This window comes from Salmo trutta, chromosome 12, assembly GCF_901001165.1.
Source record: "Salmo trutta chromosome 12, fSalTru1.1, whole genome shotgun sequence".
Taxonomy (NCBI): Eukaryota; Metazoa; Chordata; class Actinopteri; order Salmoniformes; family Salmonidae; genus Salmo; species Salmo trutta.
The window spans coordinates 34,603,895-34,623,666 of record NC_042968.1 but is presented as its reverse complement, the minus strand read 5'-3'; the positions used below and the strand labels follow the sequence as shown (position 1 = coordinate 34,623,666).

Below are 19,772 nucleotides of genomic sequence, written 5' to 3'. Positions count from 1 at the left end.
ATATACCCCCCTACCTTGGCACAACACAACTGATTGGCTCAAATGAATGAAGAAGGAAAGACATTTCACAAATTAACTTTTAAGAAGGCACACCTGTTAATTGAAATGCATTACAGGTGACTACCTCATGAAGCTGGTTGAGAGAATGCCAAGAGTGTGCAAAGCTTTCAAGGCAAAGGGTGGCTATTTGAAGAATCTCAAATATTTTGATTTGCTTAACACTTTTCTGGTTACTACATGATTCCATGTGTGTTATTTCATAGTTTGATGTCTTCGCTATTATTCTACAATGCAGAAAAAAGTAAAAATAAAGAAAAAAACACTTCAATGAATGAATGAATGAATGAATGAAATATATATATATATATATATATATATATATATATATATATATATATATATATATATATATATATATATATATATATATATATATATATATATATATATATATATATATATATATATATATATATATATATACACACACACACACACACACATATATATATATATATACATACATACATACATACATACATACATACATACATACATACATACATACATACACATAAAACCCATAGACAAGAGTGCCATCTAGTGTCATTCCTAGTCACACTCACTTTCTGTACCTCTGCATGATGTCTAGGGTCTGACCAAACAACAAACACACACTTACCTCTGTTTGTTCTGAGGCAGGGCCTTGGCGTCCACCATAAACATCTTGGACACAAACACAATGACAGGGGCTGTGTCATCACTGGAACACTGCATGAAGACTGGGGACACACAGGACAAGGTTACTGAGCATATAGTTAGAATTCAATAAGAGAACCAAGTACCACTGTATACAGAAACCACAGCATATACTCTGTGTAAAATATAGGATTTAACAGTTTGACTCAAAGTAAATAACATTCCATTCTTGCTTAAATGTGCCTTTTAAATGGAGGAAAGTCTCTGTTCTCAACATAGATACTGTATTACTCCTTACCCACCCAGATACTATAGAGGTTGTCATGAACATGTTCAAACATTGCCTCTCGTTTTAGCCCAAGCTCTAAAGGCTCCTAGGACATGTTGAGTAGTGCACACCATAACAAAAAAAACGTGTTTCTTATTGGACTAATTTAGGTAGAACCCTACCCATTTAGCTTCTGTTTGTTTCCAAGTGAAGACACCAAACAGCTTCCCTGGCAATTTATTGATATATGAATATCATTGATTATCCATTAAACAAGGTAGTCAAATCTGGAGTTACTGTGATCTGTACTACCTGAATGTATCCATTTTTCATATTTTGTTAAAAACATTTCCTCTGTTTCGTGCATTAAAAGCAACACTGATCTCATTAACATGAGGTGAGAGCTGGAAAGAGACGAGCCCTGCCAACTCTCCTCTCCATAGCCAGGCGGTCTGGGAAAGAAGCAAGCCTTGAACTGGGGCTGGGTGGAGGGAGGAAACGACTAGCAGGTCTGCTAAACTAACACATTCACAGGATACAGAATTCCTTCGTAAAAGCACAACATGCCAGGTGGGCTTTGGAAGAGCTCACAGACATCATCTTCCCCCCACACACTGAACCACCCACATACAGCAGACCAAGACAACTTTTCTGCAACTGCAGAGTGTGTGTGTCTCACCGGTCTTCAGCTCCTGGGTCTGCAGGGGTAGTGAGTGGAACCTGCGTGCTCCCACACTCATCAGTCTCTCAGAGGTCATGTCCAACGGACTGGGCAGCTTATCGCACACCATGACTGGGGCACAGGGTTAAGGAAGCACACACACACACACACACACACACACACACACACACACACACACACACACACACACAGAGAGAGAGGTAGGATACACAGTACAGCCTGTGAGACGGGGAGCCACTGGCTGCAGATGGCAGAGAGGAGGACTTTGGGGTCGGAGTGACGCAAGTCTCTGGTCATCACCTTAACACCTAGTGACATCATCATCTTCTCTATCTTCTCCTTGTCTCTGAGAGGAGAGAGCACACGTACGTCATTAATCACATCTCAAAAGCACTCCATCTTCATACACACTTCAACATTTAACAAAGGTGCTGCAAGGAACCATAACAGCATAGAGATAGAGATCACATCTTCAGAGAACCCTTACCGTCTGGTAACAACAGCATCATATAAACTCCATATGTTGTCCAGGACGAGCTGAACAAACAGAGGCTTCTTTCCTTTGGCCTGGAGAGAGGGAAGAGAGAATTACAGAAAGAGGAAGAAAGAGTGAGAAAATGGATCTTTCAGAAACAGTCAAACCATTGCTAGTTCTTATCTAGATGGATAATCATTGATTGGATTTATGCACTATTTTCTTCACTATGGATGCATCCCAAATGGCACCCTACCCTGTATATAGTGCACTACAGACGTGGTGTACTGGCGTTAATAGCTGGCTGTTCCAACAAATAGGCTGCAGTGTGAGATTATGAAAGCTCTGAAGAGGCACACACAGTGCTGTGTTTTTCACCAAGCGTACTGAGTGGACGCACGCACACACACATACCAAAGTGCATAGGTGCACACAGTCATGTACACACACACACACACCAGTGCATAGGTGCGCACAGTCATGTACACACACACACACACACACACACACCAGTGCATAGGTCAACCCGTCCAGTCTCTCAGCTCCAGTACTGTAAAACAACTCGCTTTCTAAAAGTGCTCCAATCCAAATATGACCCTGTGTCACCGAATGTAGAACAACAGCTGAAATATATAATACGGAGTCAAACCTCCATAGCACTGAAAGCAAGCATTCTATTCCCTATGGGCCCTGGTCAAAAGTAGTGCACTGTAAAAGGAGTAGGGTGCTATTCGGGATGCAACACTTAGCATTCATTACTGTGGTAGAATGTTAGCATTGGTCTTACGTGAGCTCCCTTCATGATCTTCTTGGCTTTAGCGTTGAGGTAGAAGTCTCCCCAGGAGGTCTTCAGGAGCACCTCAGCCCTGATGCCCATCCTCTGGCTGTGGACCTGGGCAAACTGCTGGATACTACAAGAAAACACACAAAGCTGCTAACAGAGCTTTTTAGGCAAGAAAAGAGCAATGCGTCACTTGAATGGGTGTCGGTCAACACCTCTTGTAAAACACTTGGCTTCCACTGAATAACAGTGACTTCATTGGTTATTTTCATCGATCCTAAAGCCACAGCTGCCCTCAAAACAAGGTATCTGTGTCCTTGTGTACACACCTGTATAAAACAGACACACTAATGACATACAATGACTATAATGCACACAGTCTAGTCTGTCTGTAGTAGTTACTATGTGACTGCTCTGTAGCATGGGGGAGAACATTAAACACCTTGCTAGCAGAGCACTGACCTGATTTGAGGGACATAAGAATGTGCAGGCTGGCTAGGATGAAATACCATTACATTGGGTTTGAGATGTTTTGACTGTTATGTGAACAAGAGCTAAAGTTCTCTTCCTACTTAGCTGGTTATTTAGAATTCTACATCAATTACAGTCATGCAGAATTCTACCCTCTGTTCCTTCTCTGAAAGCTAAGGCCCCACCTAGTGGACATTTCATCAATAACCAAATACCTGACCAACTCCCCACACATGTATTGATGGCCCCACATACAGCGCATTCGGAAAGTTTCAGGCACATTGTTTTTTTCCACGTTACAGCCTTATTCTAAAATGTATTTAAAAAAATTACAATTCTCATTAATCTACACACAATACCCCATAATGTCAAAGTGAAAATAGGTTTTTAGAAATTTGTGCAAATGTATAAAAAAAAAGTGCAACTGAAGTACCTTATTTATATAAGTATTCAGACACTTTACTATGAGACTCAAAATTAAGCTCAGATGCATCCTGTTTCCAATGATCCTCCTTGAGATGTTTCTACAACTTGATTGGAGTCCACCTGTGGTAAATTCAATTGATTGGACATGATTTGAAACGGCATACACCGGTCTATATAAAGGTCTCACAGTTGACAGTGCTTGTCAGAGCAAAAACCAAACCATGTGGTAGAAGGAATTGTCCGTAGAGCTCCGAGATAGGATTGTGTCGAGGCACAGATCTGTGGAAGGTCCCCAAGAACACAGTGGTCTCCATCATTCTTAAATGGAAGAAGTTTGGAACCACCAAGACTCTTCCTAGAGCTGGCCGCCCGGCCAAACTGAGTAATTGGGGGAGAAGGGCCTTGGTCAGGGAGGTGACCAAGAACCCAATGGTCACTCTGACATAGCTAGAGTTCATGGAGATGGGAGAACCTTCCAGAAGGACAACCATCTCTGCAGCACTCCATCAATCAGGCCTTTACGGTGGAGTGGCCAGACGGAAGCCACTCCACAGTAAGAGGCACATGACAGCCCGCTTGGAGTTCGCCAAAAGGCACCTAAATGACTCTCAGACCATAAACAATATTCTCTGATGTAACCAAGATTGAACTCTTTGGCTTGAATGCCAAGCATCACATCTGGAGGAAACCTGGCACCATCCCTATGGTGAAGCATGGTGGTGGCAGCATCATGCTGTGGGGATGTCAGGATTAAGGTAAAGATGAACAGAGAAAAGTACAGAGAGATCATTGATGAAAACCTGCTCCAGAGCGCTCAGGACCTAAGACTGGGGCGAAGGTTCAACTTCCAACAGGACAACAACCCGAAACACACAGCCAAGACAACGCAGTGGCTTCGGGACAAGTCTCTGAATTTCCTTGAGTGGCCCAGCTGCCAAAGGTGCTTCAACAAAGTACTGAGTAAAGGGTCTGAACACTTATGTTTTTTATTTTTTGCTAAATAAATGCCCTTCTGAACAGACCCAAGGCTACAGACGCCTAAGACATTAAGAGGACCAGGGTCGTATTCATTAGGAACCAAACAGGAGCAAACATGCCCAAAAGGGGAGCAACTACCTCCTGAACATGTCCAATAAGAAACGCTGTTTTTTGTGTTCAGTTGCAAAACGTTTTGCTACGGTGTGCACTAATGCATATAACCCAGGACCCACCTGAAGCCCCATCCGTCTATGGCACTGGCAAAGACCACATTCCCCTGGTCTGGAGAGAAGTAGAGCTGGGAGTCATCCGAATCCTCTAGCCCGGCGCTCCAGTCGTACACCTGCTCTGACCCGGGACACTCAGCAGGCTTGATGTCCCCCTCCTCCTTATCTTCCTCCGCCCGCTCCTCTTTCACCGCGCGGTCCTCCAGCACTTTGGAGGTAAACAGAGAGCCTGTCACGGCATTCACCTGTGAGGAGGGAAAAGGGACTGTTAGAATATAGTCCACTTCTGTATTAAGAATCATATATGTTCCAGAACATGTCTCTGTTATAACCGATTCCTTAAGCGAAAACAGTACATTCAGTTCAGTTCGATTCAACTTACCCTCAGGGGCAATTAATTATGTACTACTTACAGTGAGGGAAAAAAGTATTTGATCCCCTGCTGATTTTGTACGTTTGCCTACTGACAAAGAAATGATCAGTCAGTAATTTGAATGGTAGGTTTATTTGAACAGTGAGAGACAGAATAACAACAAAAAAAATCCAGAAAAACACGTCAAAAATGTTATAAATTGATTTGCATTTTAATGAGGGAAATAAGTATTTGGCCCCCTCTCAATCAGAAAGATTTCTGGCTCCAAGGTGTCTTTTATACTTTTATATAGGTAACGAGCTGAGATTAGGAGCACACTCTTAAAGGGAGTGCTCCTAATCTCAGTTTGTTACCTGTATAAAAGACACCTGTCCACAGAAGCAATCAATCAATCAGATTCCAAACTCTCCACCATGGCCAAGACCAAAGAGCTCTCCAAGGATGCCAGGGACAAGATTGTAGACCTACACAAGGCTGGAATGGGCTACAAGACCATCGCCAAGCAGCTTGGTGAGAAGGTGACAACAGTTGGTGTGATTATTCGCAAATGGAAGAAACACAAAAGAACTGTCAATCTCCCTCGGCCTGGGGCTCCATGCAAGATCTCACCTCGTGGAGTTGCAATGATCATGAGAACGGTGAGGAATCAGCCCAGAACTACACGGTAGGATCTTGTCAATGATCTCAAGGCAGCTGGGACCATAGTCACCAAGAAAACAATTGGTAACACACTACGCCGTGAAGTACTGAAATCCTGCAGCGCCCGCAAGGTCCCCCTGCTCAAGAAAGCACATATACACGCCCATCTGAAGTTTGCCAATGAACATCTGAATGATTCAGAGGACAACTGGGTGAAAGTGTTGTGGTCAGATGAGACCAAAATGGAGCTCTTTGGCATCAAGTCAACTCACCGTGTTTGGAGGAGGAATGCTACCTATGACCCCAAGAACACCATCCCCACTGTCAAACATGGAGGTGGAAACATTATGCTTTGGGGGTGTTTTTCTGCTAAGGGGACAGGACAACTTCACCGCATCAAAAGGGACGATGGACCATCAAATCTTGGGTGAGAACCTCCTTCCCTCAGCCAGGGCATTGAAAATGGGTCGTGGATGGGTATTCCAGCATGACAATGACCCAAAACACACAGCCAAGGCAACAAAGGAGTGGCTCAAGAAGAAGCACATTAAGGTCCTGGAGTGGCCTAGCCAGTCTTCAGACCTTAATCCCATAGAAAATCTGTGGAGGGAGCTGAAGGTTCGAGTTGCCAAACGTCAGCCTCGAAACCTTAATGACTTGGAGAAGATCTGCAAAGAGGCGTGGGACAAAATCCCTCCTGAGATGTGTGCAAACCTGGTGGCCAACTACAAGAAAAGTCTGACCTCTGTGATTGCCAACAAGGGTTCTGCCACCAAGTACTAAGTCATGTTTTGCAGAGGGGTGAAATACTTATTTCCCTCATTAAAATGCAAATCAATTTATAACATTTTTGACATGCGTTTTTCTGGATTTATTTGTTGTTATTCTGTCTCTCACTGTTCAAATAAACCTACCATTAAAATTATGGACTGATCTTTTCTTTGTCAGTGGGAAAACGTACAAAATCAGCAGCGGATCAAATACTTTTTTCCCCCTCACTGTATATGGCAGGTATACTGTTTCTGTCTTGTGTTTTTTGACTAATCACACTTGTGTTTAGAGGTCAGGGACTCACCTGCTCTAGAATCTTCTGCAGGTGTGTGTAGGCTTCCTGAGAGGTGAGCTTCAGCTCCATGATGACCCGGTCAATCTTATTGATCACCAGCACAGGCCTGATGTTCTCCAGCCACGCCTGACGCAGCACTGCTTGGGTCTACGGAAGGATGGGCGGACACACACACAAACTGATACTCTGAGTAAATGGCCAAGTCTCACGTCAACAAAGACAAAACGAAAATGCCATGAAGTTGAGAAATTAGAGTGACAAATATATTTCATATTACATTCAAAACAATGACAGGGATTTTGTGCAATTGAAATCCTTGCACAGGCCACCTAAGCCTTTTTCGGGTCGCCCAAGACCAAACAGCGTATAAAAAAATGTTTTAGATATTTTATTTTTTTATTATTAATTTTCAGGATGAAAAAATACTGTGTAAACTTAAACATCTAAAGCCAGATATAAAGTATGTAGAGATCTTTTTTTAAATATTATTGTTAGTTCTCAAATATCATCCAAATAAAAGCTAGACAGTAAGGGAGAAAATTCCCAAAACAATGAATTAGGCAGTCTTGAAAAACACAGCAAAACGCATTGACTTGCAGGAAATTAGCTTTAAAACTGCCACATTTCTCTCAGCTCTAAGGCAAAATGAGAAGAATTGCTGGAAATTAGCTTGAACTGCAGAAAATACATTTCAGTTGTATCGTGAAATGTGTAGAATCTAAGGAAATTGGCTTAAATGCAAAAAGTAAAAACCCTGAACGATAAAGTGTGGGTGAGCTTGGTGCCCCACTTCCATGAAACTATTTAATGAAACACTGTTTAATGCAGAACCAGTGGAGAACAGGTAGTTATTTATTGAACCTTTATTTAACTAGGCAAGTCAGTTAAGAACAAATTCTTATTTACAATGATGGCCTACCCCGGACGACACTGGGTCAATTGTGTACCGCCCTATGGGACTCCTAATCACAGCTGGTTGTGATACAGCCTGGAATCGAACCAGGGTCTGTAGTGACACCTCTAGCACTGAGATGCAGTGCCTTTGACCACTGCGCCACTCGGGAGCCCCAAGGCTATAACCTAAGAACGTATGTGTCCAAAATCCCACTCTATTCACGAAATAGTACACAACTTTTGACCAGGGCCCTAGAAATGAAATAGGGTGCCATTCGGGACACAGTCATTGACTGTAATTGCCTTACCTGTGGACAAACTCCCTCCACAGCATCTACGATGACAATGGCCCCGTCACATAGTCTGACGGCGGTGGACACCTCAGACGAAAAGTCCACATGGCCCGGAGAGTCAATCAAGTTTATCAGGTAGTCCTTCTCCCCTGAGACAGACACACACACACACACAAGACAGACAGACACACAGGCAGGCACATACACACGCATGGGTCAATTAGATGGAGACAAGTGGTCTGCCTCACAACAGGTCTCAACGTATCCAAGTCAACATGTTCCTACTGTGGCGTCTTACCAGCAGCATAGTGCAGTGAGATAGCGCTGGACTTCATCGTGATCCCTCGGATCTGCTCATCCTCCCGGCTGTCCAGGTACCTCAGCTAATTCATAAACAACATCAGAACACAGACGTATACATGACCATATCACAGATCAATGTGTAGATCAGGGACACACAACTAGATTAGTAAAAGGGCCAAATAACAAAGTCTGGCTACAGTAATATGACAAGGATAATACCACTACAGATGATTGAGATCAAGTCATACTAACCTTTCCGGCTAAGCGACTTGATATAATGCCATTGCTCGCCACCAAGCTATCTGCCAGAGTTGTTTTGCCTGCAAAATAGATAGTGGTGGATATGAATGGAGTGTCACTACAAATGGTCATGCATGCAAACAACTGTCATCATGGCCCTGTACAGTATTATCCCGTGCAACATTCTCAATAATCAAGTCAATAGAACCTACCATGGTCCACGTGTGCCAGAATGCACAGGTTCCTAACGTTGGCAGGATTCTTCTGTAGTGCTTTGATCTTATCCAAACTGGTGTGTCCCATGTTTGACTGCTTTGGACTAGCTAATACATCAGGCGAGGAAACAAACTTTAGGAGATATCATCTAGTAATGTCACTATTACCTACCTAGCTACTGCTATCAATACTGATCAGTGCCAGTGCACTCAACACAACAAAGTTAGTTAGTAAAACAACACACCTCCATTCTGAATGACAGCAATACAAAAGGTGCGTGATATGTAGCTGCAACTTACAGTATTTTACGATATGCTGCAGTCAGCTAAAAGAGACGTGGACAACAATGTTAGCGTTCTATACAAAGTAGTATATTGCTATATATATATGATTCATAACCTAAAATAAATGATTATATCATATTAGAAATCTCAATATTATGCGACAAAAGTCACATTAAACACAAACGTGGACACAACTCACTCACGTTGTTTGCCCGGAACAATACGTAAAATGTTGACGCCGCTGTTTAAATGACGCAGTACGTTACGTCGTTACTAGGAAGCTCAGCGGTTGCTAGGGTAACGTGCTGATTCCATAGAAACAAAACTGCACACTTTAGCGCAAGTTGTCCACTGAGGTATAAAAGAACGGAGCTGTCGGGCGGTGTTTGTGGGATTGCAGGGGAAAGAGCCACGAAAAACGCTATCCCCCCCTCAAAGACATGAAACGGCTGTGCATATGTGAGATCTGCAGCTGTGGGTAAGGAGGATGTATTGATTTAGTCTAGGAAAACGGTATGATGACATTCATGAGATTACCAGTGTTTCCACAAGTTTGTGTCTGAATAAATTATTTTCGTGCGTTAATTTAGGATTGACTAACCAGTGAATTGACACGCCTATGCCAAGTAGTGCATGGAGTTGACATTAAAAATGTCAAATGCTGTATTTATATTATTGACTGACATTCATTATGAATCACTGTTGTAAAAACTCTATCCAATCCATTTGGCATTCCTTTAGCTACAAAACTAGAAATGCTGAAATTCTTAGAACGACCCATATGGCATTGTAAATAGTCAGAAATTGACTGTGACAATAAATGACTACTCAGCGGTAAAATAAATAGACACTTTTGCAATTTTTTGCCAAGTTGTCCAATGCCTAGTCATGGAAAAACATTTCTTGCCCAGAAAAATATTGTTGCACTAATGACCGACTGAATAGAAAGTATCCTAGATAGGTGCGAACATAGCTACGATTTGCTTTTTTGCATAGTCTAGCTACATTTGTCATTTCACCAATACAAGGAAACTTGTCTGGCTTTATTTAGATCTGTAGGCCTATCATAACTCACAATGCTGTGTAGCTAGCTATGTCTCTATTATCACTTGCACAGACACTCCCTGTCCTGAGTAAAGACAACGCCCTTGGTTACATAGAAACTAGTGCATTTCTTATTGCCCTGAAACGATATCAGCCTATGTTAAATCCACAGCAATCATTGTGAAAATGTATCCCGTGATTTCTGACATTGGTATCCAATTGATTAAAGTTGTCAGTTTATTCAAGTTCAGTTTTTTTTTCTTCTACTCTTTATTTTACCCCCAACTAAGTATACTATGTTAACACAATACTCCAATGTAGGGTGTTATCATGTTTTGTTTATTATCATGTGATTGTTGCACAATGTTTTCATAAGCCTTTCAAATAGGTCAGTGAATGCAATAATTTTTTTCTGAGACTGACAGTGTGAATTAATAATGCTACTATGCCTGTTAAGTCACCATAGATGCAAGAGAAATGCATGGCTGATACATCATATTGAGTTAAATGTCTGTTAATCTAAGATTAAATACAAGTCTGGCATTCTTTTAAAGAATTCACACCAAGCTCAGTCAGTACACATTCATTGCATTGGATAACCAGGTAGATAATTGCTCACACCCAGCCTGCTGGTTTCCATTCTGCACTTAATTAAAGATTAAGATGACTAGTCTGTTATTTCATTCAGAGGATGCTCTGTGTAGGTTGGCATGCCACGTAACTAGCCTAACTCACTGCCAGTCACCATAATTGCATTGTAAATTAATACTACACTCTATTGGTATAGTGTTCATTAGTCCACTGTTAATGCACGTCAGCACAGCTGTCAAGTTTAAGATAGAGCACTTTCAGTAAAATAAAGTTTTGAACTTTGCCCTCTGTCTAGACGCCATCGCTGCCCCCACCGACCCACAGCTCTGTATGGAAAACCCAATATGACATGTGTCCTGACAGAGTACACAGAGAAGTACCCCGCCTATGGAGGATACAACCCGCCCCAGAGCCTGAAACCCAAGCCTGTTAACCACGGTGACCGGGGGAGAATGGATGGAACTACTACATTCAAGTAAACGCCTTAGTCATGGATCACACCCTAATGAACCACCAATCCCTTTCAAGTACACTACTTTTGGCCAAGAATGCCACATAGGGCAGGGGACAAAAGTAGTGCAAAACCAAATGTAAGAGAATAGAGTGCTATTTGAGACTGTGTCAATCTTCTGCTATTCAACCACTCTCATTTAATGCAAAACCCTTTGAGACGCACACACAGACACACACACACACACACCCCTCATGCAAGCCATGCGGTTTTGAGGGGATTTTGGAAAATGTACCTTTTTAAGTGGTCTCTAAAAGTCGAGCCGATTCCATATTCCACAGTCAACCTCTTATGTAGATATCACTAACTATATGAATTGGGAGTTATCCACAGAGGTCTCAATCCCAAATGAATGAAAAAGACTGGTTACTCTCTCGCTGTCCCTAGGACTGACTTTATTCCCTACGTGGTGACTCGACGACCGGGGAAACAGCAGGCGGAGTACAAACCCAAATCTGGAGACATAGATCTGGGGACCACCTACAAACAGGACTACAGCCTTTATGAGGTCCAACCCTTCGCCCCTTCCAGACCCAGCGAGAGGGTATACGCAACAGGGCACAAAATGGATACAGTGCCTACGTACAAAGGTGAGCTATTCTGCGTTGTTTGATGACATATTACACATGACACATTTCTACAAGGGGTACCACACAGTGATCCTTATTTTAGTATTATATTAGAAATATTGGCATTTAAAGTTAATACGTTGCAATTTCAATGGGATATTTTATATATAAAAATTACATCATAACAATAACAAATGCGCTCTATAAAGAAACTATGGTTATTACCAAAACTAACACATACAAATCTTTTCATGTTTCAACTCTTTTAATGTTTCAAGAGGATTTCCGACAGTGGGAGATGTGCAAGCGGGAGCTGAAGAAACCCGACCTGACCTACCACCCGCCAGACGCCAAGTTCGACGGCCACACCACCTTCCAGGACGACTTCCTCCCCCGAGGCCTTGCCCCCAGACAGAGCTTCAAACCCTCCAGTATCCCCAAAATGTCCGATACCCCCTTCGATGGGGTGACCAGTAACCAGCAGTGCTATGTGTCCCACCCTCTGGAGGCACGCTGGGTGAAGGTTCCAGAGCCCTATAAACCCAGTAGCCAGCCCCTTCAAGACCTCACCACCAACCGAAGAGACTATCAGGGCCTGCCAGGACAGCTGCCCCAGAGCTATAAGCCTAACCCTGGAAAGGTAACGCTGTGTTTAATGACATCTCACTAGTCACAGACTATGTAATCGAGCATCTGATCAAATTACACATTATTTTAGTTCTGGGTTAACCCAGATTAATATCTCACTAACTCCTCTTCACTTATCTTTTCTGGCCAGTGACAGCATCAACTGATATTTGATCATTAGTAGACAGTGGCTAATGAAATATCTCTGGGTGGTAGCCTAGCGGTTAAGAGGTTGGGCCAGTAGCTGAGCTGACTAGGGGAAATCTGTTGATGTGCCCTTGAGCAAGGCACTTACAAGAGCAATTAGAGTTAAGTTGCTCTGGATAAGAGCATCTGCTAAATGACTAAAATGTAAAAAAATCTCTGTATTGAAGAGCAGATTCAAGATAGACGTGTAGTTTTGCTTGAATGTCCCATGTTTTATTTTCAATGTGATTATCTGGTGAGTTGATGTATGTTACTGAGGTGAAACCAAAGTCAAATGTCCATCTGAGGGTGAACAATAAACCTCTATTCCACTCTACTCTGTTCCTAGGTGACATCTGACGTTCCCTTTCAGAGCAGCACAGAGTTTAAGGAGCGTTTCCAGCAGTGGCCCGTGTCCCTGCCTCAGCTGCACAAGAGCCTGCAGTACGTCAGCCCCACAGAACACATGGATATGAGCACCACGTCTGGTGCAGACTACGTCCAACACAACATCCAGCCCTTCATCTCTGCCAAGCCCTTCAATCGGCCCACCAAGTCATCAGCTCCCTTCCAGGTAGGGATGAGAAGATACAGGCATTCGGAAAGTATTCAGACCTCTTGACTTTTTCCACATTTTGTTACGTTACAGCCTTATTCTAAAGTGGATTAAATATTTTTTTCCCTCAATCTCCACACAATACCCCATAACAACAAATCAAAAACAGGTTTTTAGAAATTTTGACAAATGTCAGGTTTGATGGGGAAAGTCGCTGCAAAGCTATTTTCAGGTATCTCCATAGGTTCGATCAGGTTCAAATCCAGGCTCTGGCTGGGCCACTCAAGGACATTCAGAGACTTGTCCCGAAGCCACTCCTGCGTTGTCTTGACTATGTTCTTAGGGTCGTTTTTCTGTTGGAAGGTGAACCTTCATCCCAGTCTGAGGTCCTGAGCGCCCTGGAGCAGGTTTTCATCAAGGATCTCTGTACTTTGCTCCGTTCATCTTGCCCTTGATCCTGACTAGTCTTCCAGGGCCTGCCACTGAAAAACATCCCTACAGCATGATGTTGCCACCACCATGCTTCACCATAGGGATGGTGCCAGGTTTCCACCAGATGTGACGCTTGGCATTCAGGCCAAAGCATTCAATCTTGGTTTCATCAGACCAGAGAATCTTGTTTCTCATGGTCTGAGAGTCCTTTAGGTGCCTTTTGGCAAACTCCAAGTGGGCTGCCTTTTACTGAGGAGTGGCGTCCGTCTGGCAAATCTACCATAAAGGCCTGATTGGTGAAATGTCATTCTGTCAGAGTGATCTGAGGATGCACCTGAGCTCAATTTCAAGTCTTCTAGCCTGTTTGGGATAGGGGGCAGTATTTTCACGGCCAGATAAAAAACGTAACCGATTTAATCTGGTTACTACTCCTGCCCAGAAACTAGAATATGCATATAATTAGTAGATTTGGATAGAAAACACTCTAAAGTTTCTAAAACTGTTTGAATGGTGTCTGTGAGTATAACAGAACTCATATGGCAGGCAAAAGCCAGAGAAGATTCCAAGCAGGAAGTGGCCTGTCTGAGAATTTGTAGTTCTTCTGTCTAGTCCCTTTCGAAACTACAGTATCTGTGGGGTTACGTAGCACTTTCTAAGGCTTCCATTGGCTCTCTAAAGCCTTCAGAAAGCGGATTGAGGCGTCTTCTGTCTCTGGGCAGAGTACAGTAGCTCAGTTTGTCAGTGGTCTGCTAGGTGACAAAGAGATTGGATATGCGCGTTCACGCGACCATGCTGTTTTTTCTTTTCTTCTTTGAATGAATACACTATTGTCCGGTTGGAATATTATCGCTATTTTACGAGAAAAATACCATAAAAATTGATTTTAAACAGCGTTTGACATGCTTCCAAGTACGGTAATGGAACATTTAGAATTTTTTTGTCTCGAAATGCGCTCGCGCGTTACCCTTTGGATAGTGACCTGAACGCACGAACAAAACGGAGGTATTTGGACATAACTATGGATTATTTGGAACAAAAACAACATTTCTTGTGGAAGTAGCAGTCCTGGGAGTGCATTCTGACGAAGATCAGCAAAGGTAATACAATTTTTCTAATACTAATTCTGAGTTTAGTGAGCCCCGAACTTGGCGGGTCAAAATAGCTAGCCGTGATGGCTGAGCTATGTACTCAGAATAGTGCAAAATGTGCTTTCGCCGAAAAGCTTTTAAAAAGCTTTTAAAATCTGACATAGCGATTGCATAATGGAGTTCTGTATCTATAATTCTTAAAATAATTGTTATGTATTTTGTCAACGTTTATGCTGAGTAATTTAGTAAATTCACCGGAAGTTTTGGGTGAGATCTGGGGAAGGGTACCAAAAAATGTCTGCAGCATTGAAGGTTCCCAAGAACACAGTGGTCTCCATCATTCTTAAATGGAAGAAGTTTGGAACCACTAAGACTCTTCCTAGATCTGGCCGCCCAGCCAAACTGAGCAATCGGGTCAGAAGGGGCTTTGTCAGGGAGGTGTTATGTTTTTGATTTTATTTTGCTACTACCTGTATAGATGGTCATTCTGACAGAGCTCCAGAGTTCCTCTGTGGAGATGGGAGAACCTTCCAGAAGGACAACCATCTCTGCAGAACTCTACCAATCAGGCCTTTATGGTAGAGTGGACAGATTCTCTGCTGATGAAACCAAGATTTAACTCTTTGGCCTGAATGCCAAGCATCAAGTCTGGAGGAAACCTGGCACCATCCCAAGCATGGTGGTTGCAGCATCATGCTGTGGGGATGTTTTTCAGCGGCAGGGACTGGGAGACTAGACAGGATTGAGGGAAAGATGAACGGAGCAAAGTACAGAGAGATCCTTGATGAAAACCTGTTCCAGAGCACTCAGGACCTCCGACTGGGGCGACGGTTCACCTTCCAACAGGACAATGACCCTAAGCACACAGCCAAGACAATGAAGGAGTGGCTTCAGGACAAGTCTCTGAATGTCTTTGCAGCGACACTCCCCATCCAACCTGACAGAGCTTGAGAGGATCTGCAGAGAAGAATGGGAGAAACTCCCCAGTTTATTTTATTTATTTATTTAACCTTTATTTAACTAGGCAAGTCAGTTAAGAACAAATTCTTATTTACAGTGACGGCCTACCGGGGAACAGTGTGTTAACTGCCTTGTTCAGGGGCAGAACGACAGATTTTTACCTTGTCAGCTCAGGGATTCGATCCAGCAACCTTACTGGCCTAACACTAACCACTAGGCTACTGTCATGACGTTGCCCCCTTTGGGTACAGCGAGCACTATTCCCCTTCCCTCTGCACCATCCTCATCTCTCTGTCTCTCCTACACCTAGGCTGCTGTGACCTCAGGTCGTAAATTCCTGGAGGAGAATCCTGCCTCATGGCCAGACAGTATAGAGAGTGAGTTTCATAAGAGAAAACAAAGGAATTTCTTCCACAGCACGTGAGGACGGAACAATGTTCATGTTCTGGAGAATGTATAAAAGGTCGTTGAAGTATCCAGCAACGAACTGGTCCGTTTGGTACAATTCTGTGAAACTCAAGAGACAATACAGCCACATTACCATAACCCTGTTTATACAAGAGTCTCAAGTATCAGGCTTACATCTAATTGTTGTACAAAATGAATGAGTAAAGATGAAACTATTTGTGAAATGATGTGACGCTATGTAATGATGTTAATGTGAGAGAATTGTATTTCTGTTTAAAGTTTCACTAAGTCATTGGCACGCCCCCAGGGGCACAGACAGGACCTGGCGTCATGGGACCGGCCCTTTCTGCTCCTCCGAATAAAACCTCCACCGTGGGAATTTATCTTGAGGCCAGCTTACCTCGATAACTACGAGAGGGCTAAGGTTTGAGTAGAGACCATGCATTTCTCTTGATTAATTCTTAACCATACCACGTGGTTAAACTCTTAGACTATCGATACCGTCAGAATAAGAACAAATCTTTGATACCATTTACTAGTCTGCAGCTAGGAATTATGTACCCGTGAATGCGAGGACCGACAACCACCGAAACATCTGTTCTATAACAACATGGCTGAATGTTACTCTGAACTATCCATTCTAACACCGGCAGAGAGAGAGAGAGCGCACAAACTCTCCAACAGAAACAAACTTTCCAACAGATATCAAGACGACACACTGAGTGTAAATGTATATATTGATTGCAATTATTCCCGAATGAGTGAGCGTTCATGTGCAAAGGATTGTTTGTTGTTATAATACAATTGTTATAATTATCAACTCTGTAGTGTCTTATCTCAGCCGACCCCCACTTCCCTTTTGTCCACCAAGCCGCGATGCCGGTTTAGCCCACTAGGGCACATCCGCTATCATTTCCTTGTAACTATCTACTGTTTGTTTATGCCTTTCTGTGATTACTTAGTTAGTAAATAAATTATTTAAGACAATTGATGTATGGATGACTCATAGTGAAGACTGGGTTCGTGCAGATAACCAACAATTTACGACATTTGGAATGAGACTAACGTGAGGTAAATAATAATTCATTAATTCGAAGACTAATTGATCAGATATTAAAATATCTGAAAGTTATATTAGGAAAATTATAACTTGGTAATCTGAATATTTTCCTTGGTGCCCCGACTTCCTAGTTAATTACAATTACATGATTAATCAGTTTAATCGCGTAATAATAATTACAGAGTTATTTGATAAATAAGTGTTCCGTTTTAATGATGCCAAAGACACGACACTACCTGCCACCCCAAATACACGTGTGCCGAGCTTGTAGCGTCATACACAAGAAGACTGTAAATTCAACAAAGTACTGAGTAAAGTGTGTGAATACTTTTTTTAACTTGTTTTTCCTTTGCCATTATGGGGTATTGTGTGTAGATTGATGAGGAAAAACATGTATTTAATCCATTTTAGAATAAGGCTGTAACGTATATTGTTTTTTTAAAGTGACGGGGTCTGAATACTTTCTGAATGCATTGCACCTGTTAATATATTGCTGGGCTGAAATATTGTTTAACGGTTATGTTGTTGTACTTATATGTATTGCCATACTGATATCGTGTCTCACTGATGTCAATGTTCTGATGTAATATTCTAGTTATATTGTTCACTAAAGTGTATGCTGTTAAATTCTTAGGAGATTATTTCAACAGCACATGAATATGATTGAATATACATGTTTTATTACATTCAAAACGGTGGGTTCTCATTTTGTCCTGTAACCGGGTCAGTCGGGATTTTTTGGGGTACGTTTATCGTAGCATCAAAATGAACGTTCCCACCCCACTACCTCCAGTTCTGCACCACCATGAGGGATGACTACCAGCCTTGGGAGGTCAAGAGACAGGCCATGATCAAGAAGCCTGAGGAGATGCCGAGAGCCACCGGACGGATGGACCACCTCACCACCTTCAAGGCAATTCAAGACTCTTGTTTCCATTGGCATGCCAGGGCAATTCTCAAATCACACCCTGCCTATAGAAACATACTTTTGGGAGGAGCACAGGATCAGCTACATTGTAGCACCTATGGAGCTGTTTTAGGGGCTAAGTGCCCTGCGGAAGGACACAACAATAGGAGATACTATAGTACCTACCATCTGAAATCACCAGCCAGTTCTCAGTACCGCCTCCATGGAGTGCACTAGTTTTGGCCAGATATGGGTGGGTTTAGGGTGTTCTTTGAGACACTGCTCAAGTATCTACACATATACACTCTTAGAGAATTTTTTTCAAGAGTGTTCTTCGGCAGTCGCCTTTTTTTGGTTCCCGGTAGAACCCTTTTGGGTTCCATTTAGAATCCTCTGTGGAAAGGGTTCTATCTGGAACCAAAAAGGGTTCTTCAAAGGGTTATCCTATGGGCGTAGCCAAATAACCCTTTTAGGTTCTAAATAGCACCTTTTTTTCTAAGAGTGTAGCAGAGCCCCTGTCTCTCTGGCTTTAGGCCACATTCTTATAAGCCATTATTTGAAATTCTATTCTATTTGATTGTATTCTATTATACAGGCCCATTTTACACCCCACGAACTGCAGCCCAATGTGAGCTTCAAGCCAGCTCACGCCCCCATGAGGGCTGATGCCCCAATGGAGGGCGGCACCATGTACAGCACAGAGTTCACCCCCAAGAGGTAACACACACACACACACAGTTACCCAGCAGAGATGCGCACACACACGCTGAGCATTTCGCTGCACTGTTTATACCTGCTGTAAACTGTGTACGTGACGAATAACATTTGATTTTGATTTGACACACACACAAAGTTAACCCACAAGCATTTAGTCTGGAGTCCCCTGGAATCAGCCATTACATCCCAGGAGGGACATCAAACAAAAGTGAAGCTATTTTACTACCTGAATGAAATGAATGACTGATGTAAACTGAATCACTTTTATAACCTCAAGCTTAATAAGTGCTAGTGTTGTGAATTTGTGGATGATTACGATGTGCTGAACTTGCAGCAAGATAATTTTCCATGAGCGAACAATAAAGGTATTGTATTGATCATTTTCTGGTATTTTATCGTATGATCGTATGATTTTGTGTTGTAGGATCAGCGTTTGTCCAGCTAGCTACGACTCCCCGCCGGGCTTCGTGTTTGAGGACAGCGATGACAGGGGACATAGGTTCTACAGGAAGTTGCCATCTAAGGACATGAACAAGATGGCCGCCGGCATGGCGGTGGCTGTGGTGTCATAACGTTTGACCATGATATTTGGTGACCAATGCTTTTTATCTTAAAAAGAGCGTGTGAAGGCAAAACTACTTTTGTTTGGTCTGTTATGTTTTTCATTTTATTTTCCTACTACCTGTATAGTAATTGATAGTAAATATCAATGATGTGATAATCAAATGGAACCAACAATTATGAACATGTCACAAACAGGCCATTATAAAATAAACTTCCCTGTATTCTGGTTGATGGTTT

The 19,772-nt window shown here is 42.5% G+C and overlaps 2 protein-coding genes across 7 annotated transcripts in view; one reads left to right on the top strand and one right to left on the bottom strand.

Annotated features, from left to right (window-relative positions):
• Positions 1-9,556, bottom strand: part of LOC115203420 (elongation factor-like GTPase 1) — a 104,805-nt gene extending 95,249 nt beyond the window's left edge. The window contains exons 1-13 of one of the 5 annotated variants that reach the window (XM_029768105.1): positions 9,519-9,556; positions 9,331-9,356; positions 9,028-9,138; positions 8,828-8,895; positions 8,571-8,655; positions 8,288-8,421; positions 7,095-7,232; positions 5,014-5,252; positions 2,912-3,035; positions 2,137-2,216; positions 1,859-1,995; positions 1,647-1,760; positions 683-782 (exon numbers count right to left, since the gene is read on the bottom strand). In XM_029768105.1, the coding sequence (XP_029623965.1) occupies positions 683-782; positions 1,647-1,760; positions 1,859-1,995; positions 2,137-2,216; positions 2,912-3,035; positions 5,014-5,252; positions 7,095-7,232; positions 8,288-8,421; positions 8,571-8,655; positions 8,828-8,895; positions 9,028-9,118 (1,310 nt within the window). In that variant the 5' untranslated portion in view covers positions 9,119-9,138; positions 9,331-9,356; positions 9,519-9,556. Of the gene's footprint in view, positions 1-682; positions 783-1,646; positions 1,761-1,858; positions 1,996-2,136; positions 2,217-2,911; positions 3,036-5,013; positions 5,253-7,094; positions 7,233-8,287; positions 8,422-8,570; positions 8,656-8,827; positions 8,896-9,027; positions 9,139-9,275; positions 9,357-9,518 lie in introns of those variants that run through there. The other 4 variants (XM_029768106.1, XM_029768108.1, XM_029768107.1 and 1 more) reach the window with 4 other exon arrangements.
• A 105-nt stretch (positions 9,557-9,661) lies between these two features.
• Positions 9,662-19,772, top strand: LOC115203421 (stabilizer of axonemal microtubules 2). Of its 2 annotated transcripts, XM_029768110.1 has the most exons (8): positions 9,662-9,793; positions 11,246-11,425; positions 11,849-12,051; positions 12,309-12,670; positions 13,193-13,417; positions 18,141-18,260; positions 18,850-18,971; positions 19,396-19,772. In XM_029768110.1, the coding sequence occupies exons 1-8, from the start codon at positions 9,756-9,758 to the stop codon at positions 19,541-19,543; spliced, it is 1,398 nt and encodes a 465-aa protein (XP_029623970.1). In that variant the 5' UTR covers positions 9,662-9,755; the 3' UTR covers positions 19,544-19,772. The 2 variants fall into 2 exon arrangements, with proteins under 2 accessions (XP_029623970.1, XP_029623971.1); XM_029768111.1 differs by lacking the exon at positions 18,141-18,260.